The sequence below is a fragment of the Leptonychotes weddellii genome, chromosome 2, assembly GCF_054177405.1.
Source record: "Leptonychotes weddellii isolate Sample4059 chromosome 2, ASM5417740v2, whole genome shotgun sequence".
In the NCBI taxonomy this organism is placed as follows: domain Eukaryota; kingdom Metazoa; phylum Chordata; class Mammalia; order Carnivora; family Phocidae; genus Leptonychotes; species Leptonychotes weddellii.
Genome location: NC_138370.1, coordinates 140,146,645 through 140,166,689, shown reverse-complemented (window position 1 = coordinate 140,166,689; position 20,045 = coordinate 140,146,645). Strand labels below are relative to the sequence as shown.

Here is a 20,045-nt window from a genome sequence, read left to right as displayed (position 1 = left end):
CCCCACTCTTGGTGGGGGATGGGGAGGGTAGGTGAGGAAGGTTTATGAAGACAGGTATGGTTGAGAGTGGAGGAAGCTGGGAGAGTAGGGTCCACATGGGCCACACAAGGAAGTGATGGTCCAAAAAAAAAAAAAAGGGGGGGGAAATGACTAAGAAAAGATGTCTGGTCCTTTGGCCCACAAGTTTTTGTTGGCCTGCAAAAATGGGCCATTTCCTGCCCTATTCCTTCCAAGGCCAATCCCACAGACGGGCAGTGGGAAATTTACTGTTTATTTTGAAGGGGTGGTGTTCTAATGCAAGACGAGTCCTGAGAGCCCGTAACTCTGTGGTGGTCTCCGAAGTGCAGACACCCATGAGGAATGTGGGGAGGATGCAACAGAACCCTTACATAGACTTCATCCTTTACCAGTATTTGTGCGAGGTTTTCTAATGGGTAGAATATAGTAATACAGGTGTAAGCAGATAGCTATACATTGGATAGGCATATGGACCAATTTCCTTCTTGATATAGGTCTTGACCAAAAAGTTGGAAGACTATCACCCTCAGGAGAAGATACTCTCCCATTCTCTTTAAGTTCCCTCAAAGATCTGGATGACAAGATCAAAAAAACCCCATTCATTCTGGTTACATTCCTAAGATTATTTTGGATCTTGCCTTTATATTTCCCTCAACTTGGTAGTAAATTAAGATAATTTCTTTTTCTCCTTTTCCAACTACTAGGCTAGTATTTGGAGTTTGCCAAAGCTGTAGTCCTCAAAATTTTTACCTCAAGAGCTCCTTTTTGCATTGATAGAGTTGGAAGGGAGGGGTATTTAAGAGATATGGCAACCAATTGCAGAGTGTAGACCTTATTAGCTCATTCAAACAACCTGTAAGAGAAGATAGACAAATGGGGAAAATTTGAGCTGACTGGATATTTGATATGAAGGAATTATAGTTAATTGTTTCTGGTATGATATTAGTGTTATGGTTAAGAATCTTTACCCTTTAGAGATAAATACTGAAAGGTCTACCAATCAAATATGGTGTATGAGATTTGCTTCAAAAACAGTTCAAGGATCTAGATGAAACAAGATACCCATGAATTGTTATTTAAGATGGGGGATAGGGTACATGGGAGATTTATTATACTTTTCTCTCTACTTTTGCACTGAGATTTTCATTATAAGAAGTTAAAAGGAAAATAAAGTCAACCAAACATGAAACAATCAGTGAGGGAGTCCTGCCATGAAAGAAATCCTCACTTCGTTGGTCATGCACCTGACTGAGTCATGTAACCCAAAGAAATGCAAACACAATTGGTCAAGCATTTGGGTGGGATCTTGAAACTGCCAGAGTTTGCATTTTAGATCAGAAAGTGAATGGTTTGGGACTGGAGTTGCTTTACTGTTCGCAAAAGAGAACTTGCCGATTCTCAATGAAAATAAATAAATAAATAAGACCGTTAAGTTGGATCCCTGTGAAATTTGGACATCAAAGAATGATTATGAAGCAACATTTTGAGGAGTTAAGTATAAATGAACCAGGAACATGCAGCTTCAATTTCCTTCCAAATACACACGTTTGTAGATTTAAGGAAAAATGCTCTATTAAACATGTGCTAAACGGCAATGCTTAGAAAGACATTAAGAGAGTCATTGAACCCGAATGGGCCCTGGCTCTGGTCCCCCAGATTGGACTCTGTTCCTCTCTGTTGGAAAAGGATTTCTCCACCTCACCCCATTTCCTCTGTAAACTCTACCTCCTTCCTTCCGGGTTTAATCCAAACTTGACTTCAGATTCTCAAAACATAAGACAAGAAAAATCCAGAGATCAGCAACTTTTTTTTTTCCCTTTTCTGTTTTGATGAGAAAGAAGCAAATTCTTGGAGACCCAACTTGGAAAGTGTTTACTGGCAAATCCATAAAGCTCACCCTGTTGGTTTAAACTTGGAAAGTGTCGGGAGTAGTTAACACAGTGAAGTGCAGAGGAAATGGGGGCTGAGGTAATCCCGCTGTGCTCCCTCCTCTCCTCCCTCATGCCAGAAAGAGCCCAACGGTATCCATCTAGACCGGCCTCATGCAGAGCTCCACGCGGCACAAAGCTTTTGAAGAGGATGCTCTCCCAGGCTATGGCTCAGGGCCCAACACCCAGCCCATGTCTAGCTGAAGTTAGCAAGGAGCGGAGAAGTTACTAAGGCCAGGGCTGCTGCAGAGCCTTGACTTAGAGAAAGGGAACCCGAGAAGCTGGACCAGGGCCAAATGAGTGCCACATAAAACTAAGGCAAACAATCCTCACTTGAGTGCCCGGAATGCCCAGCTAGGTGTGATTTAAGATGCTCTTTGGCCTGCAAAGTGAATGTTTTTGCTGCAGGAAGATGGTGCAGTCTGTCAGAAAGTGTGTTTTGCAGGTTGGTTGGAGAAAGTTCTGCTAGGGAAGTGGTGGGTGGTTGGAGTCCTTGGACCTAAGACACTCGGTGGGTGTCCTGCGTCTCTGAAGCCTGGGCCCTACCCCCACCTCCCAGGGAGGACACACACAAGGCTGCCACAGAGCTCCTGCTACTCTTGGCAACTCCTCCAGGAGGCCTCATCTGCCCATAGCCCTCGATGGTTCAAGTTACGAAATCAGAGTTCCTCATCTTAATTTCTCCGTGCACAGAATTCCAGGGGGAATAAGCCTTCCCTGCTTGGAACTGCTGTCTCGACAGGGATTGGAGTGGAGTTTCTCCCTCCAAATACTGCACGAACAACTGTCCACGGATCTGCCACTTACGAACCAAAAATCTCTGGCTACAGACTGTAACGAGAGCCCATGTCCTGACTTCCCGAGAAGTCACACAGCCAAGGGGAGCAGGATTGGCTTGGGGGACTGGCCATCCCGCAGTGCCCATGCCTCCCTGCCCTCCGGCTCCCTGCAGCTATAACTCAAAGGGCAGCTTCCTACTTTACAAAGCGGGGCGCGCTCAGACTTCCACCACGGGCGTGAACACAGCATCCAGCAGCGCAGGACGTGGAAGTGAGAAGTACTGGGAGCGGGACAGGAGCTAGAAATGGTAAAGGTGGAGGAAAGGGGACAGAACTTTTCAGTTTTCTGTAAGTGGTTCTTGAGAGTTGGCGGTGTACCATAAACCACATCTCACCAGCCACCAGACTCTAAGGTTTTTCCCTGGCATTCTTGCTAAGCAAAGTACGTAGAGAGACATTACCAAAGCCTCAGGAAAGCAAGACCATTGCTTTCTGCAGCACCAGAGATGAGGCTGGCTCGCATCATTATGAGCAGGATCAACGCTCCCTTCCACAGAAACCAAACCAGGGTCTTCTTTATCAGACCTCGCAATATATGTAGCAATTGGCCAAGATAGGAGCCAAATTCATGGCGCTCGGTTTAAGTGAAGCGTGAAGGGTGTAGAAGCTGGGTGTGCACAAATGAACATCCCTCAAGCTCTCCCTCAGGACTCACCAGGTCAAGGAGACAGACAGGTAAGCGGCTGACGATACAGAGCAGACCTGGAGGGTGGAGTGCTGGTTCTCCGCAGGGGAAGTCAGGGCGAGCTGACATGCGAGCTGGAGCTAAGAGTTCTCTTATTGCAGTGCCCATAAGGATCACCTGGGGAGTTTCGTAGGCATGAACATGGAGGAGCCGTAAGGATCACTGGGGGAGCTTGTTAAGAATGAAGATGGTGGGCCCATAAGGATCACCTGGGGAGCTTAAGAATGAAAACAGATGCCCCTGCCAAATATTTTTGTTTTAGCAGATTTTAGAGCCCAAATATCTGCACTGAAAAAAACAAACGCAGCCCTCAGTTCTCACTTGAGTGGTCCTCAGAACCCATGCTGCTCTCAAGACTTCACCTATATGTCTTCTCATGTGTAGGGCAGCAAATGGACCCAGAAGGATGAGAAGGCCGTATCCATGCTCATTCTATGAGACTGAGAGTCTGTTTCCTACATTCGCTTTGGGGTCTAGGAAATTCAGAGAGTTTGTGGAAGGGTGGGGGTGAGGGCTCATGGGGGAAGAGAGCATGGCCCTTTATGGTCATGGGGTGCTCTTTGCCGGCCCTGAGAGCAATCCTAGATGCCCTGACTCTAACCTATGGACTGGGATTCCACGTCAAATGTTCTGGTTTTAGGCTGCTCTGTGAGATTCGTTGCCCTCTGCGTCAAGGCACTAGGCGACCATGGACATGTTTAAAGATGGAGCTGCCCAGGGTCATAAACTGTTGAGTCTGAAGGCCAAACTGGGCAGGCAGAAGTGATCTGCTGGAGAGTTGTTGCTTTGTTTTAAATTGATGCTTTTAGACATTATACATATCTTATATAGTATGTATCATACATATCATATATATTTAAACAATAAGATGTATTAAATTATATGTAATGTCTAAAAACATTTGAATTACATACATGCACACACATACACACACACTACAGTTGTTCAGAGGCCTCACCACTTCCTTTTATCTTATACCTGAATGACTCACATTCTGAAATAACTCTTGCCCGGTTCCTGTAGGCATTGGAGTTTGTGGCCCCCAGGGCCACACACTGTAGCTGACGCTATTTACAGGATTAGTTCCAATTTTCTAGCTGGGCTCTGAGGGAACAGGACTCAGACTGAGAGAGCCTTTGCCTTAGAGAGGAAGGAAAATCCAGGAGCGTCTCTGCAGCTGGGAGCATGGCAGACACAGGTCAAGCTCACCCAAGGCCAAGGCGCCAAAGCTCAGACGAGGGGGCGGGGGGCGGGAGGAAGTGTGACTTCCCAGCGCTTTCCAGTGAGTCCACTCAGCTCTGCCTGCCTTCGAGATCCCAGTGGCCTATGGCAGTGAGAGAAGTGTCTCTTTGTCTCAGGAACATGCAGCCACCATCCCACGGCCCTAGCTTCCAAGAACAGTGAAGGGACCCAGCAGTCCCATTTACTGCCCTCCATTGTCGTTTCTCAAGGCTTTGGTGACAACCACAGCCACCTTGCAACCTCTGTAGTGCCCTTTGCCCTGCCTGAAGTGCTTTCTCTTCCCATCCGTGATTCTGCCTAAACTTTTCCTAATGACTTCAAGATCCAGCTCAAACTGCCACCTTCCTAAGAAGCATTACCTGACCAATTTCATGGAAATGGGCAAACTCCACCTCCTCGCAACTTATTGCCTATCCTACTTTTTAAAGACCTATCCCCTTATGCCTTGGCTCATTGTTAATATTTCTGAGGTGTATAGATTTCATCTTCTCAATTGGATTGTCAGCTCCTTGAGGGTTGGTACCATGCCAATTTTTTTACTGCCTGTATTGCTCAAAGCATTGCCACAGTACCTGAAATGTGTCATTAATTTGCCGATTAGTTCATTATCACACTAGTAGCATCAGGTGATAGCCACACAGAATTCTCTCATCAATCGTGCCCAGTGACTGGAAGCTTCCAGAAAGTTCTGGCACATCAGTCTGGGAATGCCGTCCTGGCAATTTCCTGGCATTAGGCTTCTTGGATATCCTTCACATTTTGGAAAGAATGGCCTGCTTATGTCCAGTTACTCAACAGAAAAGTGGCCTTGATTCACATACTTGTAGAAAAGAAAACTGAGAAGCCAGTGTGAAGAGCCTTCCTTTAATTAGGCTGTAAAAGTGAAAGTAAATTAGTGGAGAGGCTCCTCAGGAGCACCCGCAGTGGCTTGAGTGGTGGTCCCCCAAGAGATGTGCAGCAGGAACTTGTGAATGTGACCTTACTTAGAAAAAGATGTAATTCAGCTAAATATCTCAAGAGGAGATCATCCTGGATGATGCAGGCCCTAAACCCGATGCCAAGTGTCCTTATAAGAAGAGGAAAAGACAGAGAATTGGAAAGGACACAAGTGGGAGGTCATATGGCGACAAAAGCAGAGATTGGAGCGAGGCGGCCAGGAGCCAAGACACGCCTGGAGCCGCCAGGACCTGGAAGAGGCAAGGGAGGATTCTCCCTGACAGCCTTCCTGGGGAGTGTGGCCCTGCCCACACCTTGATTTCAAGGCTCTGGCCTCCAGAACTGTGAGAGAAGAGATCTCTGTTGCTTTAACTTACCAAGCATGCGGTCACTGCTGCAGCAGCCCTAGGAAAGGAGCGCGGCCCCCAACAAGGACAGCAGGTGGGGGCGAGGGTACAGAGGAGGAGTGCTTTGGCACCAGATTTCAGAGACACCATCAAAGGAGAAGAAGGAGACTTGCCACAATCCCAAGGAGCTCTGTCCCTGTATATTTTTCTAGAAAAGCTTCCATATGCCATTATTACCCAAGAGATGCTCACCACTCAGGCTTAAGCCAGATATTTCCCCTTTGAACCTTCTTATCTGAGGAGGACTGGGGGGTTACATTTGAAAAAGATGGGACCAGCTAATCCTGAAATGCAGGGTCGTCAAAAGGAATCGTCTGCCTCCAAGGACCTAGGTCCCTTGTTCTCTCCTCTATTTATCAAGAATTTATTGAGCATCTACTGTGCTATGCACACTGGCTAGTCTGGCTGATTATAAAGGAGGTCCTGGTTATCACCACACATTCAGGAGGGTTACCTCTATCTCTATACGACCCACTGAGCTTTTCTAGTCTGGGCCCTAGGAATTCTAATTAGAATGCTTCTCAGTTGTCCACCGACTAGAATTTACACATAAGCTAGCCCTTGCGAGGTTTCCCCGTCCAAAAGGTTAGTGAGGAGGAACACACTGTTTTGTCAGTGTTCCCAGCACTGAGGCACACAGACCTCAGCACTTTTTCCTCTGTTGGCCAGAAGCTGTTCACATTCACCTGCAATACTCTTTCCAAGCTTACTAACAAAAGGAGCCAGGAAAACATCACCGTAGAGTTTGGGTGTGTGTCATTTCCTTTTGTAAAATGGACATAGGTCATGTAGGAAAACGTCTTTATTTTATTTAGTGAAGTATTTAGGGGCGAAAGGTCATGCCTGCAATTTACTCCAAATCACCTGAATAAAATACACAAAGCAAATGTGGCAAAGCAGTCAAGGTGATGGGATGTGGGGGCTCCCTGCACACTTCCCTCTGCTCGCCCATACGTTTAAAAATGGTCAAACCCCAAGCTCCAGTGGATGCCTATTGTTTTACACAGACGGTGACCTCTCTGCCGTGCTGAGGCTGTGTGTATTTTCAGGTATGCAGACTGGGTTCCCAATAAAGGGAACTAGAAATGCCTGACAGGGGCTGCAGATCTGTGTCTGCAAGCTCAGTTCTTAATTGCTCTTTGGTTCTATTTATGGAAGGAAGAGAAGACACATCTATTGAGAAAAAATAGAGTACCAAAAAAAAAAAAAAAAAAGGCAGTGTTGGCACAGAAGCAGGAAGAAAATGCCTCGCTGGGAAAGCGGGGCATCCGTAAGATGGTGTGTGTGTTTTTTTGTTAAGTCACAGACCTAAGCATGTCACTCGAGACTGCTGGCTGGCTGCGTGCTTTGTCGAGTGCATCTAGCTCGTGAGGGACTGCTTCCTCTAAACAGACATACCAGCCAGGGAACGGACTCCGGTCCCACCCCCGACACACCCGACATACAAACACAGGCAGGCAGCGCTATGGCGGGACTCACAGTTCTGAGCACAGGAAGTGCAGGTTGCCCACATTGTCAATGTAGTTGGCAGGGCTGAGCCAAGGCAGGACCAGCAGCAGAAGTGCCTTCATTTTCCGACAGGAGGCTGCTTTCTTCCTGGCCACCTTCGCTCTGTCAGCCGCAGGGGCCCAGCCCAGCTCAGTTCCCCGAAACAAACCTGGCCATGTCCCCACAATCAGCAGAGAGAAGGCATCTGATGTGGAGCACTGGGATGGAGCCACGCTGATAAATCACAGGCCTGGAAGAGGGTCGTGCCCTCCGCTTCTCAGATGGGGAGATATGAGACCGGAGGGACCCACCAGGGTTGGCAAGAGGGCTCGGGCTGAGAGCAAGCAGGCTGATGCCCGGGAGAGGGACCTGCCCCTCCTGCAGGATGCCGACTGGTTCTTGGGAAGCAGCTGGTACATTGACATCACTGGCCGGGAGCAGATGGGCTAGAAGCTGAGCTGCGTGGGGAGAGGGCACGGCCACGGCACATTCAGACCCCACCATGCGGATAGGCAAATCATCAAGAGCTGTCCCCCAGTTTGCTAGAGGAAGACAATGTAAGAAATTAGCATCCTTGGAACACAGCCTGGAGATCGGAGCTCGAAGTGAGTCTCCAGATATTGCGACAGAGGAGGGTTAAACATGAACCAGCTCTGCGCCTGAGTGTATATTTAGAACATGCCTTTAGGATGTTTTACCTATCCCTGTCCCCACTACACTAGCGGCTGTAAGAGAAGTGACAGCTTCTCTACTCATCTGGACAACTGGCCCTTTGCAAGATTAGGCTGTGTCGCTCTCCTTGAGAATAGCAGAGAGCCTTGATAGACCTAGAGTTCTGTCCGAACCAGGTTCAGGTTCTGGTTCTGCAAGGAGGGAAGTCTCTCTGTTCCTCTTCCTCCCCTGAGCGGCCAAACTAAGCTCTGGCACCAGCTCTGGGATGCTGGGCATTTCATGTAATCCCCCGAGCCTCAGCCACTCCTCTCTGAAGTGGAGCTCTCTTCATGCCTGACCCACTGGGTCCCGCGGGGGGCTGGGCCCCATCAGCACTTGCAGCATTCAGATTAGTGACCCTAGCCCATGCTCTCTACCTTCCCATTAGGACTTCTTTGCATGCCTAAACTCTGTGATGCCCCCAGAAGCCCCCGAGGCTCCCCTCCTTCTACCCCATCTTCAAGAGGACTAGAATCTGAGCAATCTTAAGCATCTGCCTTCGGCTCAGGTCATGATCCCAGGGTCCTGGGATCGAGCCCCACATCGGGCTCCCTGCTCAGTGGGGAGCCTGCCTCTCCTTCTGTGTCCTGCTCCCCCTGCTTATGCTCTGCTTGTGCGCACTCTCTCTCTGACAAATAAATAAAATCTTAAAAAAAAAAAAAGGAGGGCTAGAATCCATTTGGGTCTTTGCAGCTTGAGGCCTCAATCTTAACAGAAATGGCTTAAAGGGATAGTTCACTAATGGCACCCAAGCGATTCCAGCAAACTAGACCGTCCAGGACGCAGACCCGGGAGAAGGCCGCGAGCTGAGACCAATTGCAATGAGCTGTAGCAACAGGAATTTGGCCTCAGAGCAGTGCATTTACCTGAGGCAGGCCTGAAAGACTGTAAGCACAGTGAACCTTAGAATGTACGGGTTTAAATGCCTCAGTTTCGGGCAGAAATAAGCCATCTTGATAAAGCAGGACATGTATTCATTTATAGTTTTGTTGAGACTCTCATTTGAATTCCATTTCCTGTAAGCCTGGTATTCAAGAGTGAGTCAGGGCTGGGGAAAAGGAAGTAAAATGAAATAGCCGCACAAAGGAAGTTAGGTTTGGTATTTAGCTGCTGGAGTCAAACAGATGACTTTGAACCCTAGCTCTGCCGCATACTAGCTGTGTGACACTGGGCGTGTTGTTTAACCTCTCTGAACCGCTGTCTCTTCCTCCGTAAAAGAAAGACAATAATAACAGTGCTTGCTCATAGCGTTGTTAGGAAAGTGGAATGAGATGATGCCTATAAAGAGGAAAAGGCTCAATGAGTTTTAGCTATCGTTATAAAAATTGTTATTATTAATAATAATAATGAATAATAACCACTCATAACAGGGAAGGAGCCCAGCAGGCAGCCCAGCACCTATCTCCAAGAGGCTTTGTTATTCTCTTCTTTTCTTTCCTCCTGCACTGTTAGGGACATGAAATGTTACAGCCTTTTCCTGAATATGGAGTTTCACGGAGTCCTGGGACATGCTCTTCTCGAGTGTCCAGGATCTGCTGGATAGATCATGGCTCAGGAAGAGCATGGTGTCTAAAAAAAGGCTGTGGGTTTCATAGTGTGCTAGATTGTATTTCTGATAATCTTTGACATGTCAGAGTGCTTCTCCAAGTCTCAGTGACAAAAGAAGGATGTTTGCCCTTTTACCTCCTTGCATAAAATTCATTAACAGATATGAATGCAATATAAAAATGAAGGAATTTTGTTGTTGTTGCTTATCTCATTACTGCAAAAACCGCTGGTTGCCTACTCAAGATCTGATCTTCTCTTCTGCCTTTTAACAGAATCTAGGTTTAGTTCGTGGTGGTAATAATGCACTTTAGCCTCTCTCACAGATGGGTGGCCATATAACACAATACTGGCCAATGAGGTATAAGCAGAAATTAGTGGGTAAGGCATCCCAGAAAGTTTTTTAAAGCAAAAGTCTCAGTTTGCACGTTGTCGATTTGCCTTTCCTGCTGGTTCTTCCTGCCCGGAACTTATTTCTGCCTGGAACTTAGATGTGATGCTGGAGTTTGAGCAGCTATTTTGGGATCAAGAGGTGACAAAATTGAGGATGAAAGTATATCTGCAAAGCAGAAAGAGCTTGGATTCCTGATGGCATTATGATAACATCATAGTAGTCATGGACTTCCTACCCCTATACTTTCTGTTATATAAGAAATATGAAACTTTTACAAAGTTAAACCAATTCAGTTTGAATTTTCTAATATCTGCCATCAGATATAATCCTAATACAATCCCTTGGGGATAGAATCCTACTTCAAATGGTCATATTATTTAGCGACATTGCCAGTAAATAGCCCTAACCCTGAACCTTGTACCCTTTGCCTAAGTTCTATCTAACCTTAAATGTCATCTCAGATATCACCCATTACCTCCTGTTTTCTTGCCTCTTTTCACTAAACAAGGAACTCCTGGAAGGCAGGAGCTCTACTGGTCTTGTTCTGCACTGTATCCTCACCATAGTGCCTAGAACACAGTAGATGCTCATAAATATTTGTTGAAGGAACTAGAATTCAACTCGGTTCATGAGTCAACTTTTTGGACCAATCTTTCTTGATCAGAAGCAAATTAGCAAAACAAAACAAAACCAAAGGACTTCAGGACTTCAAACTGGCCAAGAGCCATGGCAGGGGTCAAGCATTCATACGGATGGATAACAAATGTCCAGGAAGAAAGGAAAAAGATAAGGAAGATTTCAGGGCATGAGTGCCCTGGAGAATGTTGTTTCTTTAAAAAAAAAAAAAAAAAAAGAATGTTGTTTCTTTAGCAAATTGCTTGGAGCATGATAGAAACTCAATGGTTCTCCCAGAAGGCAAGCCAAGACAACTGCCTCATTTCTTCTGTACCCAGAAGAGTGTCAAGAGCAGCTCTGAGCCAGGTAGGAACCAGGAAAAAGTTGGGTTCAGGATTGGAATGTCATGTGAAGTATGTATGTCAAAACACAGTTATAGGGAAAATGTGGAGCCTGGCTGACATGACCAACAAGACTTGTAACCTACCTGTCTTTTCACAGAGGAATGCTCCCTTAGACCTTTCCTCCAGCAGCAGAATCCTCCCTGCACCACAGATAGTAACCGTGTCTGTGTTGTACTGAACACACTAACGAAAGGGGTCGTCTGCTAGAAGTAAAGGTCAAGAGAAGTTCCAGGGTAGGTCTTTGGAGAAGAAACTCCCGGGACTTGGGGTGCAAAATTAATTAAAACAAACAAAACAAAACCCCGGGAGGCTTCAGTCAGGTGTGTCTTGGGCCAGTTATACACATTTTCATTCAGGGTTGTTTTCAAAACACTGAACAATGATCTCTTTATTCCTGCTAGTAGCTGAAGGGTCAGCTCTATTATCCCCCATAGTTATTATCTTCCATAAGATAGAAACTAAAGGGCAAAGGGAATTATCCTATGAAACAATTCAATGTGCACGTGATTTCAACTTCTCCACTCTTCAAAGGTCATTTTCTCAGGGGCAGAAATCATGGTGTGTATAGATTTTTTCTTTCATTCTGGGCCAGGCCTATTGCAGATCCTTGATAAATATTATACATGTGGATGATGCTATTACGCAAGGAAGATGTAGTCTTGAGCCTCAGACAACTCCCATTGAGGATCAAGGAAGTGAAGGCTTTCCTCCCACACACCCTCTCACTGCTCTGGGTCAAGAGGGATGCATCGGACTGGCCCCTACAGCGACTATGCCATGTCTCCTGGCAATGTCCTTTCGTTAAGAAGGCTCTCTGTCCCTCAACTCAACAAGCCTGTCACCCTCGTGGGAATTCTTTGCAGGAGACCCATGCGATGGAAGTCCACAAGCATCTCAGAGGACGGAGGTCAATGGAAGTAGCCAGAAGATTCCAAACATTAGCTCACATGCTCAGGCTTACTCTCATGGAAGAACCCTCTCGTCTGAAGTCAGGAACAGTTGTCCAAGGAGCTGCTGGTCCAGCCAGTCATGCACAACCACAATCAGTCCTAAATGTTTTACTTAAGGATTTACATTCAACTCAGGGGCTCAAGTAGCCAGATAACAATGTTTACAACAATGTTTACAAATGACATGAGTTCTGGAGAAAACAGGCAGCGTTTGTTTAAAGTCGAGGCTGCCCGCATCTCTGGCTCAAGTCAACAGTTAGGATGAGCGTGGGCCTATGGACAGGTCATAAACAGAGACCTCAGCTGAGGGGAAAAATATTTCTCTACCACGTCTTCTTTTCTAGAAGGACAATGGCAACATTCTAAATGTGATTCATTTCTGAAGAGCTTTGTATTTAAGGAGCCCAAATGAAATAAGTTCCCATTCTACAGGTAGAGAAAGCTAAGTCTGTAGTTCTCCATGAAGCCCGGGACTGTTCGGATACTGGGACCTGCTGGAAGGGAGTGTGTGGACCCACATTGGTCAGATGGTGGTCTTCAACCAGAATTGTAGTTAAGTCTCCTTACTGGATAGACCCTGAGCCTGCCTAGTTTATATTCATTTCAATGCCACAAGGCAAATAATATTTTTTAAAACTCATTACATTTTAAATACCAAAACTGAGATGCAAAATTTACAAAGAAAGCTATCTTCTAGTATAAATGTGTGACCACGCTCCGATACCTGCAGCCACCAACCTGGAGGTCTCTTATAGAGACGTAAGGAAAACCCTTGCTTCCTGGTCACTTCTTGGTGGTTCCCAGTTAAAGGGATTCCAGAGTAGTAACAACTTAATCTTCGTCTCCCTTCTGAGGGATAGGGGAAGAGATGGTCCACTGGCCCAGTTGCTGGCCCGACACCTAACAGGGCTGCAGAGTCAGGTCCTGGATTCGCTCCAAGTTTTGAATCCTTGCCAATCAAAGGCCCACAGGGCGGGAGGGGAAGGAGTGTATATTAAGCATTTGATGACTAATACATGCAACATATTTTTGGAAATATTGGTTTCGACCTACTTAGGAAGCTGATGTGTGGCGCAGACCAAGAGTGGGTGTTGAGACCTACACCTCCCTTACGTGGGAGTTTTCCCCTCACAGGGAGCTGCTGCTGGGTGGTTGTGAGAAACTCTGAGGCCTCAGTGTGAAGAGGTGATTTCAATTAGTTTTGGGTTCTTTCCTCACTTTTGTTTTTCTATTGTGCATATCATTATCAGCTGAGGATTCATCCAGACTTTTCCCTGGGCTTCCTTGAGGTGTGTGGGCCACAACACCTGGGTGGGTGGGTGAATAACCTTCCCACTCTGGGCAGCTGAGGGGTGCCAGTGTCCTCTCTCCCCTGGAGACCCCAGAGGACCCAACTGCTTCTTTCTGGCCCTTCTTCTGCCCCACTTCTGTTGCGAACTCACCCTCTGATCCATATGCCATCTTCTCTCTAGTTTTCAGGATAATCTTAGCCCCAATCAGTTCTTAATGAGGAGGTGAAGAGAAGCTGCTATGTTCACATTGTCTCCAGAGACTACTCCCATTTCTTTCCTTTGCTCTCCCCTCTCTTATCCCTCCTCTACGGAGCTCCTGTGGTGGGCAGAACAACGCCTGCCCCCACAGACGGCCACCTCCTAATCCCAAGAGCCTGTGGATCTGTCACCTTACAGGGCAAAAGGGACTTGGCAGATGTGACTAAGTTAAGGATCTTCAGATGAGGAAATGATTGTAGATTACCCAACTGGGTCCAACGTAATTACCAAGTGGGCGGCAGGAAGGCCAGAGCCACAGAGAGAGATGTGATGATGGAAGCAGAAATGGGAGAGTGAGAGAGAGACAGAGACAAACAGAAAGAGAGAGGGGCGCCTGGGTGGCTCAGTCGGTTGGGCATCTGCTTTCAGCTCAGGTCATGATCCCGGAGTCTCGGGATCCAGCCGCACATCAGGCTCTCTGCTCGGTGTGGAGTCTATTTCTCCCTCTTACCCCATTCGTGCTCTCCCTCAAATAATAAAAATGGATAAAATCTTAAAAGAGAGAGAGGGAGAGACAGAGAGAGACAAAGAGATTGACAAACAGAGAGACAAAGAGAGACACAGAAAGAGAAAGACAGAGATAGACAGGCAGAGAGACTGGAAAATGGTCCTCTGCTGGCTTTGAAGATGGGGAATGGGGCCACAAGCCAGGGAAGGCAGGTGGCCTCCAGAAGCTAGGCAAGGCAAGGAAGGGGATTCTCTCCTAGAACCAGAGGGAATCAGCCCTCCCAACTCCTTGATGTCAGTCCAGTGCACCCCATGTTGGACTTCTAACCCTCTGAACTGTAAGATAACACATTTGTGTGGTTTGAAGCCCCTGAGTAGCAATCATTTGCTACAGCAGCAATAGGAAACTCATACAGCCCCAATAACAAAGGTAGAGGGTGCAAATGTTGGGAGCAGGGAATGTGATGGGTGGAGGGAGCTCTACCAGGGCCTATATCCTCCACCACTCCTCGCCTCCCCTAGCCAGTGCGGCCCTGGCCTTGGCCCTGGCTCTGCACCAGCAACTGTCAGCATCTGCCTCTCTCTGACCTGCCCCAGACCTACTTCCCTGCAGACAGCGCCTCTCCTCCCGCTGGGCCAAACTTCCAACGAAGGTCACGAACAGCCTCCCTCACCCCCTTCTCCTCTGGCCAAATCTCCTTCTGGGCAATGAGAAGAGGGGTACCCTAGTTAGATGTCAACAACAGAGGGTCAGAGGCAACCCACAAACCTGGGTTAGATGCCTTTCATTCAACATCCTGGGGGCGAAAAGCAAGTTCACAGATATAATTAGCATGGAAAACAAGCGCTAAGCATTACGGCCCTGGATGCAAATGTCCATGTCAGAGAATCTGCCTGTCCTAAAAAACAAAGACTCAGATTCACAACCTAAGGTATGTGACCTTTAGAAAAAACACCTGCACCTACCTCTTGCCCTTGTCATGACAGGAACCAAAGTAAACACTAGCTTCCACATTTCCTCTTATGAGTAATTGTGGTATTATTGTTCACCCTCTCTTAAGCACCTTAAATGTTCTAAGAGAGTGCCTCATGTGAAACAAGACTCAGGGCTGTCCTGAGGCCATCAACTGGGGGAATGCCCAGGAACATGACGATGTAAGTGGACAACCTAAGAGGCAGACAGGTGGAGTGGATGAGGCTGACCACCAGCGGAGGCGGTGACACCATCTCTCTGCCACCCGTGGGTACCTTGGCCAAAAACAGAAAGATCACTGGAAGACAACAGTTGCTACATTTCTCCATTGAAAACTTTGCTGACAATACCTCGCATCTCCTCCAAGAAGAGTTGGGCTTCATCAATTCCCATACAGAGGACATTTTAATAATCATGGATAAAATTGGGAGACATTTTTTTTTCCTGATGTGAAAAGATAAGCAATGCCTGCCAGGAAATCTTCTGGGGGCCATGAGCCCCAGAGAAAGACGCTCCTCAGATCTTTCCAGTATCTTTGACATTTCAGAACGCACACATATGAAAGAAGCCAGCCACAAAAGGACAGATATGGTATGATTCCTCTTCTATTAGGTCCCTAGAGCAATTCATAGAGGCAGAAAGTAGCATGGTGGTTACCAGGGGCCAGACAGGAGGAAATGGCGAGTTTTGGTCTAATAGGTATGGTTTTCAATTCTGGAAGATGAAGAAAGTTCTAGAGAAAGGATGGTGGTGACGGCCACACAACAGTGTGAGTGTACTTAATGCCGCTCAACTCTACTCTTAAAACTTGCTGAAGTGGCACATTTTATGTTACGTGAGTGTTACCACCACAAAATAAACCCCTTACCCACCACACCTACACACCGCAATTCTATGACATCCTGTGTTCTCACACCGAACCATAGCGATAAACACCTAAAAGGTTTCCCTTGGGCGATTGCTTTCACGGGCTGCAAAGAAGGCAGAGGAGAGGCGTGTCGTGGAGCACCCAGCCCCCGAGGACAGCACTGCCCCTGGGAGGCAGGCGAGCCCAGCTGCCCCTGAGAGGACAGGGCTGCCCGGGCTTGGCCCACGAGGAGGCGCTACCTTGTCTGAAAGTGCTGCTCCAGATCACAGCGCTGCAGGACCTCGGTGCAGTAGTCCGAGAACGGGCAGGTCACCAGCAGCTTGTCGAGGAGCTTGTTGACCAGAATGCTGGACCTCTTGCAATGCTGCAGCATCACCAGCTTGCGGTCCACAGGGCAGAAGTCCTTCTCCACCAGGAAGCTGGTGAGGCACAGGGTACAGTACGTATGTCCACAGGGAGTGTCCAGAGGCTCCAGCAAAGCTTGCAGGCAGATGTGGCATATGAGGTCATCATCCACATCTTCGGTGTAGGTGTAGAAGTGGTTCTCCTCGGGGGAGTGGGCTTGGCCACATACCACACACGGGGGAGCAGGGCTGGGATCAGGGTGACAGGCGGGGTCTGGCTGGCTCATGGTCAACGGGGGAGATGGTCTGACAGGAAATTGGCCCAGGAAAACGGGATGTCCTCAGGAGTAAATCAAGATCTTCTAGGAGCCATCCACAGACCTGAAAGAGAATAAGACAGCTCATCTTTGTTTTCACGGCCACCTAAAGACTCCACTTTCAATGAACTTGAGACTCTGCCACCAGTGGGCAGGGAACCGAGCTGTGATTCAGAAGGCCAGGGCTCGCTGCCCACTCTGGTGACTGACATGACCTTGGGCAAAGGACCTTGCCTCCTTATTCCTCGGTTTACCATCCATCCTAGTGGCAATAATATTTACCTTTAATATCCTCACGTTGGGGTGGGAAAAACCATTGGGTACTATCTGGGAAATGCCTAGAGGAACTCAGAAGAAATATGCCCTAAGAAACACAAATTGTATTAATTTAATAAAATGAATTAATAAAATTCAATTAGACCAGTGATTTATAAAATGCTCTGTCAGGGAGTGCCTGGGTGGCTCAGTCGGTTAAGCGTCTGCCTTCAGCTCACATCATGATCCCAGGGTCCTGGGATCAAGCCCCACATCAGGCTCTCTGCTCAGTGGGGAGTCTGCTTCTCCCTCTCCCTCTGCCTGCCCTCCCCTTGCTTGTGCTCTCTATCTCTTTCTCCCTCTCTCATTCTGTCAAATAAATAACTAAATCTTAAAAAAAAATAAAATGCTCTGTCAGATCAGGACAAGAAGAAAAACAGTTAACCCTCTAATGGCTTTCTCTTATCTTTCTCCCCAGCTTTCTCTAAAACTCAGAAAATGTAGGACATCAGAGCCTTTGACTAAATCATCTGAGAAGAAATGAGAGCTGCTGAGTCTGTTGTATTTTTACTGTGGTGAGAGAACGTTTTCGTCCGTATGCACGTCATCCACTCAGTCAGTCACTTAGTGGTCACGTGGGCTCTGGGGCTGCACTGCCTGGGTTCGAATGCCACCGCCGCTGTGGGCCAGTGATTGGATCCATATCTGTAAAAGGAGAATAACAATAGCCTACCTCCTAGGATTGCTGTGAGGATGAGATGATATATGAGACATAAAGCTCTTACAGTTGTACCCGGAATACAGTAAGTGCTCAGTCAATATCAGCTACTATCTTTACATGTGTTTGTACCGAATTCATTTGGTCTGCCGTCTAGCTCAATCGACCTAGAAACTGAAAGCTATAGTTCCTATAAGGGGTCTTTTGGCTTTGTTTTAATAGTGCTCTTTTGTTTAATTATATATATATTTCAAACGAGTGGAATACTATAGGAGTCCAAATAATGGAGGTTTTAACATTCCTGATTAATACCTGGAAGCATCTTGGAATCATTCAATAGATATGTTTTGAGTACCAGCTCTGAGCTGGGTAGTAAGCTGGGTGTGAAGGAGACCTTCAGGAGAGCTCTCAAGGACATGCCCTTGCTCTCCTGGAGTCCCCAGTCCAGGGGAGGCAGGCGCGAGCACAGGTAACTGGCAAGCCCGCGTGACAAGCGCAAACAGAAGCGTGCGCTAGGTGCACGCTTAAGAATCCTGCACCCTCCCTCACCCACCGCCCCCTCGACTTTCTTCAATTTGGAAAGTAAATGAAAAGACTTTAGGCATTCCACAAGAACATAAAGACACACGGAGAAACTAACAGGAACCCTGCTGCATTTGGAAATGGCACGGCATTCCTAAACCACGTTCCATCCTTTTTCTTTACCAAATGAAGTCCAAGGTTGTTTGTAGGAGCATAGCCTTATCTCAAAAAGAAAATACATTGACTTCAAGCTCTCTCTGGGTCAGCTTCATGTTTACATTTCCGGACTGCGCTCATACGCCTGAAAGAACACTCTGGTCAAGAGGTTGAAGTAAAATGCCCCGAACGTGAAAACACTCAGAAATCATAACATTTTATTTAGCATCAAAAGAGACCACAGAAGGCTAAGGTAGAGAGTGCAGAAGGGGGTGAAGTTGTTTCTAGCCAAATTTCATGGAAACAGACACAGCTGCTATGTGTCCTCAAGGCTGATAGAAGGCACTGGAACCACACAGGAAATGCTTTAAGTGGCATGAAAAAAAAAAGTCAAAAAATCAACATGAAAACGGAAATGGGCCACCCAAAAGATGATCATCCACTACAGGGGAAAAAGTGCACATATTCTGAACTTTGACAAGAGTTTGGTCAAACACTCCCACGTGTCTGGGTCCTGTCCATTCTTTCTCATTGTGCTGTACTCGAAAGTGACAGGAATGCAGTTGTAGCTCTGGTCGTGCCACCGAAAAAACAACTTCACGTCTCTGGGCCCTGCCTGGAAACGTGAAATGGTGGAGCTGAACCAGACGTTTGGGTTTTCAGACTGTGTTCTGGAAAGTGGCAGATGCTTCAGTGTCTTCCAGGGGAGGGAAGATGGGAAGGCAGTTTGGGTAGAGCTGTGCCCACTTCTCCACCCTACCCAGTCCCAACTCCATTTTGATGTGTTTCTGACACGTCAGTTTCCTTATAATATTCTGTTGGAAGAAACCTCGCTTTAAAAAAATAAATAAAGGAAAAGAAAAAAAAGCAAGCCACTAGACTGATACTATAAAGTCCCTTTCAGAAACAGAGTTCTAGGATTCCGTGCTAACAAAGCAGAGGATTTTGCTTTGTTTTGGGTGGTCAGCTTCTGGGAAAACCTTCTTTTCTTTGCTTTCTAACAGTTTTTGAGCATTTACCATGTGCCCGGCACTGTCCTGGGGGCCTTCTATAGACTATGTTATTTAATCCATGCAAATCCCCAGGGTTGTTGGGTTTTGTTTGTTTTCTTTTAACAGATGAAGAACTAAAGTGTGACAGGGAAGTAACTTGCCAGTTTTCACCAAAAAAGAAACAAACCATAAAGTGGTGCTGACTCCGGGTTCTGTTCCTAACCATTTCGCTATGTTGTGTCCAGGCATCTTTCCTGATCAAGACTAGTCAGAATGGAACCAGCCGAATATAAGAGCCCCAAGAAATTAGGTTTAAAATCTCTTTAGGCCCATTGCTAATAGGCTTTTCCGAGGCTCTGTTTAAAAATATTCTTTCCCTTTACTGACCGCTAGAATGCCCAAGACCGAATGAATGGAATGGGGAATGGGCAAGCAAAAATGGTGGGTTCTAGCTCCAACCCCAATTCTTTTTTCTTTCCTTTTTTTGTTTTTCTAAGAGAAATTTGAATTCCCTGGCCCTTGTCCATGTGAGTAGACCAGATTCCTAACATAATATTAACGTAAACACTCCCATATATATTTTCCAACTTGCTTTAGACTAAATAAAGCCTAAATGAATAGACACAGATTATGAGAGAATTGCAACCCCCCCAAAAAAAGCAGTTTAGACTCTAAAGAAAGAACTAGGTAGACTTTAAAAAATATGATTAATATTATTTGAGGTTTCTTATTTCCAGTTTA

At 46.7% G+C, this 20,045-nt stretch overlaps 1 protein-coding gene across 4 annotated transcripts in view; it reads right to left on the bottom strand.

Annotated features, from left to right (window-relative positions):
• LNX1 (ligand of numb-protein X 1) overlaps positions 1-20,045 on the bottom strand; it is a 175,818-nt gene that overhangs the window by 83,472 nt on the left and 72,301 nt on the right. For 2 of the 4 annotated variants that reach the window (XM_081812376.1, XM_006734378.3), the window contains one exon: positions 16,240-16,725. In XM_081812376.1, coding sequence (XP_081668502.1) covers positions 16,240-16,631 — 392 coding nt within the window. In that variant the 5' untranslated portion in view covers positions 16,632-16,725. Of the gene's footprint in view, positions 1-7,534; positions 8,603-16,239; positions 16,726-16,943; positions 17,476-20,045 lie in introns of those variants that run through there. The other 2 variants (XM_081812377.1, XM_006734379.3) reach the window with 2 other exon arrangements.